The 18,665-nt window shown below is 46.4% G+C and overlaps 1 protein-coding gene across 3 annotated transcripts in view; it reads left to right on the top strand.

Annotated features, from left to right (window-relative positions):
- The first annotated feature begins 20 nt into the window (after window positions 1-20).
- MEIOB (meiosis specific with OB-fold) overlaps window positions 21-18,665 on the top strand; it is a 28,548-nt gene continuing 9,903 nt past the window's right edge. For 2 of the 3 annotated variants that reach the window (XM_032846066.1, XM_032846068.1), the window contains exons 1-9: window positions 996-1,029; window positions 3,537-3,613; window positions 5,777-5,834; window positions 7,758-7,889; window positions 9,597-9,669; window positions 12,056-12,251; window positions 14,304-14,404; window positions 15,256-15,308; window positions 15,401-15,496. In XM_032846066.1, coding sequence (XP_032701957.1) covers window positions 3,545-3,613; window positions 5,777-5,834; window positions 7,758-7,889; window positions 9,597-9,669; window positions 12,056-12,251; window positions 14,304-14,404; window positions 15,256-15,308; window positions 15,401-15,496 — 778 coding nt within the window. In that variant the 5' untranslated portion in view covers window positions 996-1,029; window positions 3,537-3,544. Of the gene's footprint in view, window positions 59-995; window positions 1,030-3,536; window positions 3,614-5,776; window positions 5,835-7,757; window positions 7,890-9,596; window positions 9,670-12,055; window positions 12,252-14,303; window positions 14,405-15,255; window positions 15,309-15,400; window positions 15,497-18,665 lie in introns of those variants that run through there. The other variant, XM_032846067.1, reaches the window with a different exon arrangement.

Here is an 18,665-nt window from a genome sequence, read left to right as displayed (position 1 = left end):
CGGATTTAGCTACCGGATCGTGACGCATCCGGCCCTGACTAGTCCTCTAGTGACACAGGTTAATTTCTAAGTCCTTCGACTAAAAGGATTTCCCAGAGGCGGTAAGGAGACACAGGCAAGCCGGCGCAGGTCACTGTCCCCGTCCGCTCCTGCAACCACGGAGCGTCCCCCCGCGGGCCAGCGGGCTCTGCGGCTCTCCCTGCCCGGGAGGCGGGGGGGGGCGGGGCTTGCTCCGGGAGCCGCGGGCAGTCACCGGGCCGCGCGCCACGCCAGACCCTGCACACCTGGCCCACCGGCCGTCCCGGACCGCGGAGGGTCTGGGCCTCATGCTCAGGCCCGCGGGGAAAGGAAGAGCCTGGGACCGCTGCGCTCTGATGTCCCCGAGTTTCTCCTCTGAGGGGCGGGAACTCAGGGGCGGAGTCAGAGGGAGGGGCGGGGATAGGGGCGGAGGCAGAGGATAGGTGGGCGGGGCTAGAGCTGGGGGCGGAGTGAAGGGCGGGACAAGAGGAGGGGCGGTGGGGGTGAGCGGCGGGGCGAGGGCGGGGCGAGGGCGGGGTTGGCGTGTGTAGCGGGGCAATAGGTAGAGCGAAGACAGGGAGAAGGCAGAGTCGGAGTCGGGGCGAGGGCGGAGAGGAGGGTGAGGAGGAGAGAAGGGTGGGGCGAGGACGGAGCCAGGGACGAAGGGCTGTCGAGGCTGGGGGCGGAAGGTGGGCCGTAGGGAAGAGGAGGAGGCTAGGGCGGAGTCGAGGCAAGGAGAAAGTCGAGGGTGGGGGCGGAGCCAGAGCGAAGGCGGGGCGAAGGGCGCCGGGGGCGGGATCGGAGTGTGAGGCGCGGTCAAAGTTGGGGCGGGGGAAGGCTCGGTGAGGACGGGGGCGGAGCCAGAGCGCGGGGAGGACCGCGGAGGTGAGGCGGAGAGAAGGGTGGGGTGAGGGGCGGGGTGGGGGCGGGGCCTGCGCTAACGGTCGCGCCACGGGCTGCAGAGAGGCTGTGGAGCTCGAAGCCGGGCGCGCGCGAGGAGCGGCGGCTGAGGTGACCGCCCGGCCCGGGCGGCGCGTTCTGTGGGGCGCGGGCGCGCGAGGGGGACTGCGGCGCTGGCGGTGCGGGTCGAGTTGGGAAGCCGGTCACGCGGCTGTCCTTTCCCTTGCTGCTGTCTCGGGGCGCGGCGTCCCGAAGTGGGGTTCGCCCCGGGGCGCGGGGACGCCCGGTTCCGCGGGGGCGGGCCACGAGGGGTGTGGCCGGCGGGGCAGGTGTGCGGCAGGGACCGCCGCGGTCGAGCGCACGGAGGCGGCTCCCGGCAGAACGGCGGACGCCCGGCGGGTGCTCCCCGCGGGCAGAGCAGGGCAGGGCCGGGAGCTGAGGAGCGCGCGCCGGTGCGCAGCTGCGGGGGAGGGGCCCGCGGGGGGTGGGGGCGTCGGTGAGCGCTCGGGAGCGCGCTCGGCCTCGGTCCGCTCCCGCCGCTGGCCGGGGGAGCTCCCGCCGGTGTGGGCCGCGGGCCGGGCGCCGGGTCAGAGCCGGCAGCCGCGCGCGCCTCGTCCTCGCGCTCCGCGGCCCCAGCGCCGGGCTGTGGGGACTGCACAGCCCGCCACACGCCTGGTTCCTGCGATTGTTAGAGATGCTCCTTCGGGGGAGTCTGCCCCGTCTCTGTCCGGTGCTGTCTGCACCCGGTGTGCTCGAGCTCGCCGCCCGGGACCGAGTCGCGCGCTCCCCGCGCCGCCGCGGACGCCCCGGGGGTGCCCTTTAACGGCGCGAGGAGGGCGCCCGGCGGGGGTGAGGGGGCTCGGAGACCCAGAGCGCGGGCGCGGCGCCCCCTCAGAGCCCTCCCGCGGCGAAGCCACTGCGTGACGTGGTCCGGGCTGTGCGTGGCGGAAACGGTCCGGTTGCGGGTTTGGAGGAGCCGGCAGGTCACGCCCTGGAACCCCGACGGGGGCCGTGCGGAGGGCCGACCGCCGTCTGATGCTTCCGTGTCGCCTCTGTGGTGTCGAGCGCCTTCCGGGCACGAGACAGCCCCGACGGGCACCCGGGGACCCTCTGCGCCCGCCTCCGCGCTGCTCCGGACGCGGCTTCAGATCGCGGCCATCCCCGCGCGCGGCGTAACCCGAGCCGAGCGTGGCTGTTGCTGCTGTTCTAGTTTGTTTGACGGAGCGAGCGGGTGCAGGCAGGGGGAGCGGACGGCGGGGCGAGCGGCCGGCGGGGCGAGAGCGGGAAGCGGGCTTCCGGCAGAGCCGGGGACTGATGGGGGCCCGTTCCGGGACCCTGGGATCGTGACCCGAGCGGGAGGCAGGCGCTTAACTGACCGAGCCACCCAGGCGCCCCTGTATTTCTTTTCTTGTTTTGTTTTTGTCCCCCCCCCCCTTATGATTTACTCACCCATTTGAGAGACGGAGAGGGCACGTGCGCTCCAGCGGCGGCCGGGGTGGACGGGGAGGGAACGAGAGCGCCCCAAGCTGACTCCCCACTGAGCACTCGTCGGAGCCACCCAGGGGCCCCCGAGGTTTTCTGTATTAATGAAAGTAGGCTTTGCGCTAATAAATGTTTCAGTCCCGTTGAATCTTCTCCCGCCTGAAACTCTAAATTTACGGGGTGCACAAGAACTGCTAGATTAGCGAGGTCCCTGGGGGGTGCTGTCCCTCGTGTCTGACTCTGGGGTTTTCACTCTGGTCCTGAACTCAGGGTCATGACAGGTGCTGCTGGGGGAGCCTGCCTAAGACTCTTCTTTTCCCTCCCTCCCTCTCCCCCAGACTAAATCAATCAATCTTTAAAAAAAAAAAACTCATATTCTGTGTTTTACTGAAACTAAAATGTCATTACACGTAAGATGCCTCTTGGAATCAGAAATACTGAAGTGTAAAAAAAAATTGCTAACTTACACATTTTTTGGAAAGTGAAAGTTAAAAATTGGAACCTAACTGTACCATTCAAAACTGTAAAAGGACATTTTGAAACATGTTTTCTACAGATTTGATCTGTACTTACCCGTCACTGTTATAATAAAAACTTCCCTGAGAGTGAGTAACATATCTGATGCTTTCCTAGATATTTTTTTTAAGATTTTATTTATTTATTTGACAGACAGAGATCACAAGGAGGCAGAGAGGCAGGCAGAGAGAGAGGAGGAAGCAGGCTCCCTGCCGAGCAGAGAGCACCATGCAGGGGCTCAATCCCAGGACCTGCGATCATGACCTGAGCAGAGGCCAGCGGCTTAACCCACTGAGCCACCCAGGTGCCCCCTAGATAATTTTTTTAAAGATTTGTTTATTTATTTATTTATTTGAGGGTGTGTGTGTGTGTGCACACACCGTGGGCAGCAGAGGGAGAGGGAGAAAGAGTCCCAAGCAGACTCTGCCCCCAGTGAGGAACTCCACACGGGACTTGACCCCACAACCCTGAGACCACCACCTGAGCCAAGACCAGTCCGACTCTGAACTGACTCCAGCACCCAGGCATCCCCCAGATGATTTTTTTTTAATCTTGGAATTTTTCATGGGTTATTTCAGTTATTTAATTTATTCATCAAACTTATATTTTCTAAAATGTAGATAAAAGAATGGCAAACTCCTTTGCATCAAAGACCTTCACCACACTTTCAGATCTGCATCCAAATATGGCTAATCTGGTAAGTTTTAATAATATAGCGGTTTGGTGATTCTCTAGAGAAACTTTATGTGGTAATATTATATTACATCAACATTATTGGTTCATGTGACACGTGCTTGTAATTGACGAGTATACAGCGACTCACTCCATCAGTAGGACTGTTGATATTAGATACCCCTAAGCTTCTTAGGTTTTATGCCAGCTAACTGAAAATTACTTTCTCTTTTGTCTAGAGGAGGACCTTGTAGATAGGACTAGCAGTTGTTCAAAATGATCAAGAGTTTAATTGTATCACTTTCATTAAATATTTAATAACAGCTCAAACTTAGCGTTGTGAAATTAAAACATTTTTGCTCAGCAATATCTATTCTCTAATCAAACTATACATAAGTTATAGACTTAAATACTTGCCACTATGTTCCTTTATATAACATAAAGGTACACAAAAGATGTATTTCTGAAATATTATGTGAAAACCCATTTTTTACTGAAGGGTTGTGGGGGAATTCAATCATTTCAGACATGCCAAGACACTTATTAGTCAAATAAAATCTAGGTGGAATCATCTCATGAGGTGAAGAACGGCCCCAAGCAGTCTGTTGCTTACATTTGGCATTTATAAATCAGATTTCCTAAGATGGGCTATATTTATATGTAACCTTAATATGCAATTAAAGTTTATTAATGTTAAAAATAGGGGCCCAAGTTTTTCTGATGGAGGCCCAGAAAAAAAAAGGTAAGTTATTAATTTCTTCTTCAGTTAAAAGCTTTGCTGAATATTTCCATTATATTTTTCCAACAAAATTTGGTGAGATTGACATGCATATGGAATTTAAGAAATAACAGCAGTGTGTCTAAACGTAGTAAGATTAACTAATAGCTCAGCTAAGATGTGATAATCTTAAGGGCTTGGACTATTTTTTTTAAAGATTTTTTATTTATTTATTTGACAGACAGAGATCACAAGTAGGCAGAGAGGCAGGCAGAGAGAGAGGAGGAAGCAGGCTCCCTGCTGAGCAGAGAGCCCCATGTGGGGCCCAATCCCAGGACCCTGGGATCATGACCTGAGCCGAAGGCAGAGGCTTTAACCCCCTGAGCCACCCAGGCACCCCTGAATATATTTTAAATGTAACAGATTGCTGCAAGGTTAAAATTAGTTCTAGAGTTAAGTGTAAGTTTAGGTTTATCCTTTTAGGAAAGTGTAGTTATTTTTGCAATAATAAATGTATAATATGTATAATATATATATTATTATTATACATTATTATATAATGTACAATAAGTGTAATAATAAGTGTATATGTATAATATTATATATTATTATACTGTACATTATTATATAACATACAATAAATATAATAATAAATGTTATTTTTGTAATAAAATTTTATTTTAAAGTACTTTTTAAATATTCAGTTTTTATCTGGTAGTTGCTAAAGAGAACATTGAAATGTTTAATATCTTTAAGGTCTAAGATCTAGGACTTTATTTTTTTAAAAGATTTTATTTATTTATTTGACACAGAGAGAGAGAGAGAGGTCACAGGTAGGCAGAGAGGCAGGCAGAGAGAGAGGGGGAAGCAGGCTCCCTGCTGAGCAGAGATCCTGATGTGGGGCTCGATCCTCTGAGCGGAAGGCAGAGGCTTAACCCCCTGAGCCGCCCAGGCGCCCCCTGATCTAGGATCTAGGACTTTAGAGTTTAGATTTGTTAGGAGCGATGTACAAGTTTTGTTACAATCCAATTCATATTACTGTTTAGCGTGTTTGGATTAAGAAGCTAAGCAATTTTATGTGATTGTTAGAAAATCCTATATTAAAGAAAGCTTTGCAGACCATGGCAAATTAAATTGTATATACATGTGCTTTGAATGAATTCAGTAAGAACTGATAGCATAGGGTGGTTACTGTGCTCCCCCTAGTGATTGAAAATAAAGGAGAAACGTGCTAAGTATTAAATGATTGTGTATGTAATAGCCGTTAATTGTCTTATTACTTTGTACTTTGCCTTGTAGAATTGAACATTTATGAAGTTCTTTAGATGTTTGTCTGGAGTAAATATATTTAAATGGCTCATAGTAAAAAATGTTTGTTAGAGCCAGTAAAATATAACAAGTCCATGAAATTAAATTTACCATCTACATCTGTATTTAATATTTGTCTTCTATAACCTTCTTGTTTTTCAGAAAATAATTGGTATAGTTATTGGGAAGACAGATGTCAAAGGCTTTCCAGACAGAAAAAGCTGAGTTCTATTTAACTCTTTGCTTCATTTTTCATCAAGTGTGGCTTACGACTACAACAAAGTGTATTTAAGGGATTGAGTTCCTCATGCCTGTTTAACTCCTTAAGAGCAGTGTTCATTGCTCTGTTGTATGGTAAAGTACTCAATTTAGGGCGATATGTGTGTGGACCTTAAAATAATTTTTAATGACATATAAGGCTGTTTGACCCAAAGTAAGGACTCCACTGTTTACAATCACTTTCAGCCTAAGAGATAAAAATACACAACTAAATCTAAGACAGAAGATGTTAAGGAACAGGGTTTTCAAGCAGGGATATGTCATGGTAGAGGAGCTTGGAAGGAGAGAAGTACAGCAGCAGTATCAACCGGACAACCAGTGAGAAATTCATCGTCCATATGTGGAAAATAGAGTTAACTCTGGCTTTAGTGGCTCTTTGAGTTGCTTGAACTGTATAAAAGTTTTAGGACGATGGAAACAATCCAAGACTAAAATTAGATTTTTAAGATCAAGTTTAAAAACAAGTTTTCAAACTTCTGTAGTTGACACACAATGATAAGATATAAAAGGCCAAAACTAGCATTGTAGTACCAATAGCTTTTAAACCGTCAGCACTACTTATGAAAGGTTACAGTATAAGCGCTTGAGGGAGTCAGAGTTGTAGTCAGGCAGACAATGATTTTGGCAGAAGACGTGAATTTTGTTTGAATTGCCTGAGTAATTGTGACTCTGTTTTTTGTCTCATGGTGTAGTGACAGTACCTTAATTTTAATTTCATGTAATATTCCATTATTACATTTGATGTAAATATTTATTTATGCCTTTACTTTACTTCATCATGATTAATTAGATCAGAATTACCATTTGAATAGTTTGAGAAAGTCTATATGTCTTTTTTCTAAACTCTGAAAGGAATAACTTAAAATACACAAATTAGGAAATTGTCAGTATTTGAAATATTTGCTGAAATCCCAACAATGAAATAGAACTTTCACCTCACAGATCGTGCAGGTACATGATTCCTGTGATGTTAGAGTACTTTTTATGATTATATGTACAGAACACCTTTTCTCGAGAAGAAATCCTTACTGACTTAAAAAAAACAACATTATACACATGTTACTATATTTTCACAAAACATTCAAGCAGTGCAGAAGGGCATAGAATAGAAAAATGAAATTCTTAATTCAACCCCCAGCTCTTTCCAGCCTAGTCCCCTCCCCAAAGGCAAGTGCTAATTACAGCTTGGTAGGTATCTGTAATTTATATATGTATGTTAGGTTGTGTACTTTCTTAATTAGTGAAGAACAAACAGTAAGGACATTTTTATTTTGGAAAAAAAATGTACCTGCCTGACCCCTAGTGGCTCCATGTACTAGCACACATTTATTTGTTTTGAAATAATTTATTTTTTTTTAAAGATTTTATTTATTTATTTGACAGAGATCACAAGTAGGCTGAGCGGCAGGCAGGGGCAGGGGGAATCAGGCTCCCTGCTGAACAGAGAGCCCTATGCGGGGCTCAGGGTCTCAGGCTCAGAACCCTGAGACCATGACCTGAGCCAAAGGCAGGGGCTTAACTCACTGAGCCACCCAGGCGCCCTGTTTTGAAATAGTTTAGATTTGAAGCATGACTTAGATTGAAACTGTAACAGAGAGAAATGGAGATCTAAACTAAAATCTGTATGGTTCAAGCCGACATGTCATTTCTCTCCAAATATGCAGATAACTGGGGAAAGGGAACAGAGGGATCAATAGTGAGGTGCGTCATCTATTCTGGCAGCTAGGAGATTGACTCAAGCATGACTTATCTTAGAATTTATATCGCAGTAATATTTTTACCATGTGTTTGAGTATGTTTGTTATCATAATCATATTTGTTCAAACCTAAGATAAAAGTTTTCATTTGCATTGGTTTCCCTTAGATATCGGATCAGAGAGATACACTTTCAGTTTCACCATTCGGGACTCACCAACGCATTTTGTCAATGTGACATCCTGGGGCAGCGAAGGTTACATCAGGTCACTTTCTGACAGCTTTAGGGTTGGAGAGTGCGGTAAGTCGGCGTTGGTTCTTGAACTGTTTCTGTTGCAGTATTATTCCTGTGACATATTTGTGGGAACTACACTGAGGGAGTCAAAGTAAGACATCATTCATAATTCCCAAGAAACAAGTTATGCATTAAGAGCATAACACAAGCCTTTAGCATTTTATTACTTGAAACATATAAATGTGATAGTCACGTATTTTTACTAGGTAGCTTTACAATCTTTGGTTTATTTCAGATTTCAGTTTGCATCAATTCTTGTTGTTGCTGTCACCATTTATCTTTCAGTAACCATAGTAAGGCTGCTAAGTAGCTTTTGATAAAAGAAAAATTTGAAGTTTTAATAGGAGTTTAAGAAGCTCTACTTTCAAAATAGCAAATCTTTGGCAACCTTTACCCATCACAGGATCCTTCTGATGGTACAGTGTCATATAAAAAAAACCCAGGGCTTTGAAAATGGATAGAGGTGGGTTCAGATCTTACTTCCAATATTTGTTTACATCATGACTTTGAGAAAATTGCTTAACCTTGTTGAGCCTCAGTTGTGAATGAGTACCCTATAGATGCTGTGGGTCTTAAAGGAGGTAGTATGCGTGGTAGAAAGTGTAAGTCGTTGTCCCTCAGTGGATGGCAGCGCTCGCCTCCTACAAGTAATGGGAAAGCACGATACCAGCTCCCTTTCGTGGGAGAAAAAAGAAGGGAAAGAGTAATGCACAGAATTAAACTACTCTCCAAAACTGCACAATTAGGCAAGCTATTACCCGTCCCCATCACTTAGCACTTACTGGTGTATTTATTACGTCATATTATGAAGTTGAAGGGTAATACATTGTGTCTCTCTAACTGAATAATAAAGTACTTGAACATATGGATTGTGAAGGCGGAAAACTTTGTAAACTCCACGGGGCCCAGTACAATTAGAAACTTTCCTTGGATGAATGCCAGTGCATTAGTTATATGGAGCTAAAGTTATACTTTGGTATTAAACTATAGGTTAATGGTTGTGAGGATGAATGAAGTAAGGGGTCTTAAAAGCATAAGGTTGACAATAATTATAAATTTAAATAGGACCTTGGTGTGTTGGTGTGAAAAGATTACAGATTTTTGATTCAGAACAACTGTAAGTCTAGTGCTACTGGTTTCTAGATATAAAACCTCCAGAAAGTTATTTAACCTCTGTGAGCTTCAATTTCTTCCATTCATAAAAAGGGGTTATCATGGAGTAGTTGTGTGAGGAATCAGCAAAACAGACACAGAAAGGCCCAACAAGACCATAAAGAAACAGAACCCCTAAAATGTTCAGTCATAAGCTGTTAAGTTGTGGAGCGGAAATCAGGATCCGAGTTGTGCGTGGCTCTTTCTGCCCTGTGGCGATTGTTTCCAAAGGTGACCATGAACGGGGTGAAGTTTATTTAAAGTCTATGTCCTATGGAAGGCCAGGTCATAACCAGATTACATGTTCAGTGTAACTAATCAGTAAAACGATATTAATGCAGGTCATATGTAGGAATTTAAACACAAAACCTAAGACATCTGGGATCATATTGATGGTTGTACCTCAGGCTCCTTCTCAATGACACAAGGAGAGGACTGCGGAGGATATGCTGCACTGACTCAAACTAGAAATAACAGTGTAACGTTCGGTGTGATGTATACTTGTTTTCAGGTATCTAGTTACTTTTTTGTAATAGCATCTTACTTTTCCTTCTGTTGCAGTGATCATCGAAAATCCCCTGATTCAAAGAAAGGAACTAGAAAGAGAAGAAAAATTCAGCCCTGCAACTCCCAGGTAAATAATCCAGCACAAAGCCCACAGCCTTCGCTTTGGAGTGACCGCCAAGTGACCGCTGTTCTGTGTGTGACAGTAGCAGAGACCTCACTGACGGTATATGTGTCAATTTGAAAATCAGGAGTTTTGTTATTCCTCAAACAATTTACGTTGATATAGGATTGCATGAAAACATGGCTGTTTTTAGTACGTCTATTCTCAATTTAGTCACATTAGAGCTGAACAATGAGAAAGAAAGGTAAATCTTGGAAGTCCTATAGAGGTATCACGTCCAAGTAAAACTCTCCCTACACGCTTTCCTATCTTAGTTCAGGTTCACTGGAGACAGAGCCCAGAGGAAGATTTTTGTGCAAGTGGTCTGTTGAGGGAGCGCTCTCCGGAGCAGCCTGTAAGGGTAAGGTCAGGGGACAGCAGAGAGGCAGGTTCGGTGGGAGCTTGGCTCTGCCTGCCTGGCCCCAGAGGGAGCTCTGGAGCATGAGTGGCACCCCCTGAAAGGAAGGGACCGGGTGTTTGTGGCCTGGATTCACAAGTTATCGGTGGCACCCACTCCCCACCACCGGCATTTCTTCCTGAGGGCATCTCTCCAGAGCAAGGGGACGCTGGTAAAGGGCTCTGAGTGGGCACAGCAGTCTCCACTACAATGACACCTGCACCCATTTTGACCCCTTCCCATCTACTGTTCTGATGTCATAGCAGACCCCAGGTCTCATTTCTGTGCAGCCGCCCAGACTCCACTCTGCAAACACTGAGGGCTCATTCTGCACTATCAGCTTTTGCACACTCACTCCCTCTGCGCAGAGCAGGCTTCTCCCATCTGCTTTGAATGTTTGCTCCTTCTCCTCATTGATGTGTCACCTTGAATGTCACCTCCTCAGGCCTTCTCCATTTTCTCTGTGTAGTGACCCTTGCAGTGTCACGAGGATGTCGCCCTGTCCTATTATCGTCAAGACCTCCTCTCTGAGATTATTTGATCAGTTGTGTGTCTGCCTCTCACACATGTGAACTCCATGACATCAAAGGTGTTGTCCGTCTCTTGCACCACTGTATTCCCTGCGCCTAGACTAGGTTCTGGCACATACTAGCTCGTGGTAGATATTGATGAAATGAATGGATAAATGGATGGAGGGAGAGAGGAAGGAAGGGGGGGTGAGGAACGTTCTTAGCAGAGGGAACAAACATGAAACCTCCTGGCCTTTTCCAGAACAGTTAACAGTAGGTTGAACCATATGAAACTGTTGACATTTAACTATTTTTGGTCTAAAACTGTCATTTTCATAATCTAGTAGTCTGATATGGCTGGGCTTTAAGGCAAGGGCAGTGGAAGGAGAAGCTTGAGAGAGAAGCGGAGACACTTCGCAGACAGCTTTGCCTGGCACGCCAACTTCCTTCTTGGCCGGTGGCTAGCCCAGAAGGTCTTTGAGTTGGGGAATAGTATGTTCATATTTGTGGTTTAGGATAATCACTTCAACAACGCGAGGGGGTGGAAGCATAGGAGACAAGCCAGCAGTTTAGGTGGAGCGTGATGAGGGAAGCACCTAACAAGATCGCAGGGGAGGCACGGGAGGGGGGCCGGGTTCCAGGCTAGAAAGAGGCTCCCTGAGGGGACTTGGGAGTTGATTGGCTGGAGGGGGAAGATGGAGTTGAGTGTGTAGATACTGGGTGTCTGCCCCACGGAGAGCACCCCAGAAGGAAGTCGAGTGCCGTCCTGATGCAGGCAGGGCAGTCAGTGTCACGGAGACAGAAATGACGGGACACCCCTGCTCAGACATTTTAGAGGCTTTTATACCCCGGTTTTACAGTGAGGAAAACCGAAGCTCAGAGTTCGGGGCTCGGTCAGAAACTAGTATGCTTAGAACTCGGGCACAAATTAGTCCTCAGAACATTTTCTTGATGAAAATACATTTTAAAGATTTTATTTGTTTATTGGTCAGAGAGAGCGATTACATGCACAAGCAGGGGGAACGGCAGGCAGAGGGAGAAGCAGGGGAGCCCTACGTGGGGCTCAATCCCAGGACTCTGGGATCATGACCTTAGCTGAAGGCCCACGCTTAATCCACTGAGCCTCCCAGGCCTCCCTTAATGAAAATACATTTTTAAATTAACATATAGTATATTTAATAAAAAATGATATCCACTCTGGCTCTCTCCTCCACTGCAATGGGGAAGAGTGGTGAGGAGGGGCATGAAAATACATTTTAGACAAAGAAATATTTCACAACATTTTTGTGTTTCTCAGAGTAAAAAAGTATAAATTTTCTAAATACAAGAAATTACTGTTGGTTGTCTAAATTACAACCAAAAAGATAATTTAATGTGAATCTGGAAGTATTTTTCTATTAGAAAGGCACTCGATATTAACTGTTTTTGTGTTTTTTTTGCAATTTAGCAGCTGTAAGCTATTGCTCAGTGAGAATCACTCCACGGTAAAAGTTTGTTCCAGTTACCAAGTGGACACCAAGCTCCTTGCTTTGATATACTTACCTGTCAAAGAGTCTCATGATTTTTATTCATTGGGTGACATTGTTGCAAATGGATGCAGTCTGGATGGGAGGATTATTAACGTGCTTGCGGCAGTGCGGTCGGTAAGTTAAAGCCTCAAAAAGCCAACCTCTGTTTGGTGGGCACTTCTATCACTTCACTTCTGTTTGGAAAGTAATAACCAGGAGAATCACTTTTCTTGATCCCTAGTAAGTTGAATTAAGAAAATGGTGGCACCTCTCATCACTGTCAGAGGAGCGGTTTATGTGGAAACGAGTAGCAAAATAAAATCGAATTTGAATGTTAAATGCATCGCACTCCTAAATGATCTACTAACTGTGAGAGCTTTGCATACTTTGGTGAGACAAAGACACTAATGGAAAGAGTAAATTCACGGACTTGAAGATTTGCATGAAGTTTCTCAAGGGGATGTAGGTTGGAGGACTCTCGGAGTTCACTCAGTCTGTGCTCAGAGGTGTTCTGAGGTGGAGGGTGGGCATACCCACTGTGTGGCTGGCGTGACCTTGTGCAGGCATCGTGGGGCCCTGGGGTACCTCTCAGGTTCACTGTCACCTCCCTTTTATGCAGTTGCCGCAGTGAGTTTGAAACTCTGTTGGACAGGCTGGTCATATGGCAGACATTCAGAGGTAGATCTCAAAAGTACAGTTTCACACACACAAAAAAGTACATGGAGAAAATTAAAGGGGCAGGACCAGTTCCTCAACTCCTAGGGAGTAAGGATTGTCAGAGACCACATACACACATACAGAATGTTGTAGGTAATCGCTCATTGCTTTTCTGTATTAAATGATAGTGATGACTCTTCCCGTTGACAGGCATGTGACAGTGGAGGCCACGATTGCTGTGTTGTCCACACTAGCCCCAGCCCAGTGCAGTGCCCACCACACAGTGACCATTCACTATAACTCAAGCTGGAGGAGTAAACTCCCTACGTGACAGTCTTGAAAACTAGGAGAAATCACTTTCTGGGCTATTTAGTTAGGTTTAGTCTTACATAAAGGCAGGATATTATCTCAATTTCCCTGCAATTCTATACAATGCCATTATTTACAATGTAGTAAGAATTTTCTAAACCTCGGTATAAACAAAAGCCTGGGACAGCATTTTCCGCTTCCCCCACCACGAGTCTGGCACCTTCTTTTATAGGAGGACGTTCCTTTTTCGTGTGTGTCTTTCTTCTACCATTTTATTTCCATCCCTCTTATATTTCCTTTTCTTCACATTTTTGTTTTGCCCTTTTTTCTCTTCCTTCTCACCTCTCTCTCATCACTGTAGAATCCTTTTCATAGACTTCTCTTGTGTGCCGTGATAAATCACACCTCGGTCACACTCTGGCTGTCCTTGCCTCTGACTTTTCCTCCTAGATCCTGCTCTCGTGCTGGCAGCGGCCAGTCTTCCTTCAGCTCCTTCCGCTGGAGCTCAGCTCTGTAGGAGATGTGGAGGCGACAGTGTGGGGGGCAGCCTGCTGACCGTCCGTGCTTGGCCAGTGTTACGTGGCTGGCAGAGGGGCCTGCCCTTCCCTCTGAGAACTTGCTGGAGGGACAGAAGGGCCCCTGGGTTTACCTCCACTTCCACGATCCTCTTACTCCCAGTGGGGTCAAGCCAGATGGTGCGTCAGCATGTCCCTCGTTTGGTCTCCATCACCTCATCCCCCTGGAGGCAGCGAAGAAGGTGCTGCTTTCCTACCTGCGCCAGCAGGCTGAGGACGCGCAGGCCTGGGAAGACAGAGTTGTTTCGGTCACGTGTACTCCGCGCCAAGCTCTGTGCTGAGCCATGGGCGTCACAGATGTTGGAGATACATTTTCCATCCTCAGTGCACCTAGATGCCGCACGGGCTTGTTGTGGAGCACTGTTTTTGACATGTTGAAAAGACTCCACAGTCTGGACTCAAAGCACATGTTTCTGTGTCTCCCTTCAGTCAGTGTGTAAACTTACAACATCAGCTAAATATACCTACGTTAGAGATAGAAGATGCTTTTAAAACCTTCATATATATATATATTTTAGTGTTTCTTGCTATTTTAATTCTTTTAATTTGCTGTTTAAAGGGTAAATATTTGAATGTTTTCACCAATAAACATTTTTGTACCTCTGCAACTGTAGGTGGAGAATAATGACTTCTTTCCATTTCTAAGGTTGGAGAGCCAAAACACTTTACAACTTCAGACCGGAGGAAAGGCCAGAGGTGTGAGGTGAAGCTCTATGATGAGACAGAGTCTTCTTTTGCAATGATATGGTAACCTTCCACATCTGCTCCAGACCGTAAAATCCCTGCTGTTAGCGCCGAGACAGAATATTTTTATTTTATGAGAAAGATGATGGATTTCATAATAGGAGAGGAGTAACGATGGAGGAGAAGTAATTATTAAAAAGGAAACCTTGCTCTTATATATTGAGTGCTGCAGTCTGTGCTGTAAGATTACCTTAAAATGAGCTCTGTGGACAGCACGGGATTATTTGGACAGACTCCACTGTGACTGGTTCATTCCTGTCCTCTGCTTTATAGCAGTCAGTGATTCATTAGGTCCCATGGTATACACCAGCCAGATTCTGTGTGATTGCTTGGGTAGCGCCCTGGAATCAGGCCACAGGAAGGTGTATTGTCCCCAGCTGTGCCCTGAAGCACCGCAGGGTAGAACATGGCATTGCTCCGACTCTAGATGCCTGGGCACCAGAGAAAACACCGAGTTTGAAACAGGCCTTCAACCCGTCAAGGGCCCTGAACGGTTTAGCCGGTGCGGGTCTCCGTTAATGGTCCGGCAGAGTGGCTGTAGAGCTTCAGGTTCGCAGTCCCTCACTTCTGCCAGCCTGCGGCGACTGAAGTAGTGCGGAAAGAAGGAACCGAGGGGGCAGACGTGGTCAAAGAAGAGTAGTGTCCGGGGGAGGGACTTAACACGTGAACATGAAACGCCCTTTGTAATGGTGAATCCTGCAAATCAGGAGATGCCACCGTCCTTCACTGCGGCTTTGACAACCCGGTGGGGTTAACTGTAGCCGTTCCGACAGTCTGTTTTTGGCAAACAGTGTGGTCACTGCCGGGTTTTCTCTAATGTATTCATTTTTTTACTTCCTTTCTAAAATATGCAGTTGGGATAATGAATCTATCCTGGTTGCACAGAGCTGGGTGCCGCGAGACACAGGTACGGTACCGCGATGATTGCGCTAGCTGTTTATCGTGTTTTATACCCCCTTCCACATAAAAGTTGTAAAATGGCTTTTCCCCCCCAAACAGTGATATTTGCCTCAGATGTAAGAATAAGTTTTGACAAATTTCGGAACTGCATGACGGCAACTGTAATCTCAAAAACCATTATTACGACTAATCCAGGTAACAGGCTATCTGCAATGTTGTGTCCCGTTGGAAATGACTGTGTCACACATTTCAATGTTTGTGCAGTGCATTTAAGAATGAAAATAAGGGGGGCGCCTGGGTGGCTCAGTCATTTGGGCATCTGACTCTTTGCCTGGAGTCATGGTCTCTGGGTTGTGGGATTGGCCCCAGTTGGGCCTGGAGTCTACTTAGGATTCTCCCCACTCCCTCTCCCCCTCCCCGCTCACTTACACATGCATGTGTACACACTCTTTCTCTTAAAAAAAAAAAAAGAATGAAAACAATTCTTTGATTTCATTTGAATTAAAAGTGAAAGTTGCTTTATATGCTTTAAATTTATCTTTCTTTAGTTTTTTTTTTTTTCTAGATTTTATTATTTGTCAGAGAGAGAGAGAGCACACAGGCAGGGGAATGGCAGGCAGAGGGAGAAGCGGGCTCCCTGCTGAGCAAAAGGAGCCTGATGTGGGACTTAATCCCAGGACCCTGGGATGGTGACTGGAATTGAAGCAGACGGAAAACCAACTGAGCCCCGCAGGGTCCCTTTACATTTATACTCCTTAAGCTTACAGTGAGCTGTATCTTTGATGTCCTTACTGACGAAAAATGTGAAAAACGAGACTCAGTTTTACTTTATGTTTTTAAGATATTTATTTATTTATTTGAGAGAGAGAAAGAAAGAGTGAGCACGAGCAGGGGGAAAAGACAGAGGCAGAGGGAGAAGCTGAGTCCTGTTGAACACGGAGCCTGACACAGGACTTGATCCCTGAAGCCTGGGATCATGACCTGACCTGAAGGCAGACTCTTAACCAACTGAGCCACCCAGGTGCCCCCAGACTCATTTTTAAAACATCATTTCTGGTGATGATTCTGGAGAGATCAGTGTAATTGATTGGATCACCTAAATTATTGACTATTTTATTTAAGTTTTTAAAAAATTTGTCAGAGAGAGAGAGAGTACAAGCAGGGGCGTGGCAGGCAGAGGCAGAGAGAAAAGCAGGCTACCCGCTGAGCAGGGAGCCCGATGTGGGACTCGATCCCAGGATCTTGGGATCATGACCTGAGCTGAAGGCAGTCGCCCAACCGAGCCACCCAGGCGCCCTAGTTATTGACTATTTTAAAAATAAATTCACTTTTACTATATTCAGATAACTTAGTACTAGAGTGCCGAGAACATACATGTCACATGATTAGTTTATCACCTAACAAAACACCCAGAAGGCCCACTGGAGTGGTTGTTGAAAGAAGTTAGAGCTTATGTCAGCATGCAGTCCGGGGAGCAGGGTCTTGGGAGAGGTGAGAAGTTGGTGCCCTCAAGTATCCTCATGGTCCTCTGTACTGTGGATAGAGAGGTGAGCCCAGCACCCTGGAAGAGTACAGAATTCCCAAAGATGGAATGTTCCTCCCAACTCAGGAAGCTGGGACTGTAGTAGTGGGTCACTTCTGGCAGTAGCTCCCTCTGCTGGTTGCTAACAAAGCACCAACAGTGACTAGTACAGTATTATACTGTACTGTATTGTATAGATTTTATTTATTTGATAGAGAGCGAGCAGATGGCCACGAGCAGGGGAGAGGAGAAGAGGGAGAGGGAGAAGCAGACTTCCCACTGAGCAAGGAGCCTGACATGGGACTTGATCCCAGGACCCTGAGATTATGACCTGAGCCAAAGGCAGAGTCTTAACTGACTGAGCCGGCCAGGCGCCCCTACAGTGACTGAGAATTACAAAGCAATTCTATGTCTTTGACCAAACCATTATCAGAATATTTTCAAGTAGCAGTGCTGGGAGATACGACATAAAATGATAAGACTGTGCTGCATATGTGTGCTGGACTTTGTGCATCCTCCCGAACACCGAGTCCCTGAAGGTGGCATCATGGAAGGTGACTTGACATGAACGTGCTGGGTGCAGGGCGTTGGCCTGGGGGCCAGTGACAAAACATAGATATCTCCGTGCACGTGAAGCTCACATTCTAGCAGGAGAGACACAGATGATAAATGGTAAAGATAACAAATCTGTGCATTATGATACTGAAGGAGAAAAAGAGGAACAGGATCAGCAGAGTCCAGGGCGGGTTGCACTTTACAGAGGGTGGTCAGGTAGGCCTCCTTGGGAAGGTGACATTTGAGCAAAGACGTGTTGGGGCAGTGGGGATTAACCACAGGAAAGAGCGTGAGGCTGTTAGTACTGGAACAGCCAGTGCAAAGGCCCAGTGGTTGGCATGTGCCTGTGTGAGAGCAGAACAGCAAGGAGGCCAGTGTGGCTGGAGCGTGTGGGGCACAGGCAGGAGGAGGGGTCAAGGTCAGAAGAGAAGCCTGGGTATCAAGAATGCCTTAAAGGCTAATGAAAGGATGTTGGCTTTTATTCTATAGCAAAGGGTTTGGAACAGAGCAGTGTCATTTTCTAAGCACTGAAAGGATCGCTTTAGCTACTTTGTTATAAATTGATGGTAACACAACCACGGTCTGTTCTCAACATTTAGGACAAGAATGCTACTCTTCAATTCCTTTTTTTTTTAAGATGTACAATAGTTTATTATTTTTAATAACTTATTAACAGTTTTATAGTATTATATAGAGTAATGTCAATGATTTAAAAGTCCCCATCTGCTGAGTGTAAATTTGGACTGGGATAATTTTTAAAAGAAAGTTAGATTCTAAAAGTCTGTTGGGGGGTTGCCTGGGTGGCTCAGTGGGTTAAGCCTCTGCCTTTGGCTCAGTTCATGATCTCGGGGTCCTGGGATTGAGCCCCGCATCGGGCTCTCTGCTTGATGGGGAGCCTGCTTCCCCCTCTCTCTCTGCTGCTCTGCCTACTTGTGATATCTGTCAAGTAAATAAATTTAAAAACAATAAAAGTCTGTTGGAAAAAGTTATCAAGCTTGGTAGGATAATTGTATCAATAACTCAGGGCTAAGTTAATGAAACACATATTCAGTGGATGTTGTCTGTTTGGTTCTGAACACAGCCTGAAAGGGAAATCTCAAAGTGTTTGGGCAGTGCCAACAGCACTAAAGTAAGTGCCTGCTTCTCAAAGTGACAAAGGAGAGTGCTTACAAGTGTGCGTGAATTTTTAAAAAAAGATTTTATTTATTTATTTGTTAGAGAAAGAGGGTGGAAAGAAAGGACAAGCAGGGGGAGCAGCAGGCAGAGGGAGAAGCAGGCTCCCCGCTG

The sequence above is a fragment of the Lontra canadensis genome, unplaced genomic scaffold, assembly GCF_010015895.1.
Source record: "Lontra canadensis isolate GAN:19392208 unplaced genomic scaffold, GSC_riverotter_1.0 scaffold171, whole genome shotgun sequence".
NCBI classification, from domain to species: domain Eukaryota; kingdom Metazoa; phylum Chordata; class Mammalia; order Carnivora; family Mustelidae; genus Lontra; species Lontra canadensis.
This window is presented reverse-complemented; position numbering and strand designations above follow the sequence as displayed.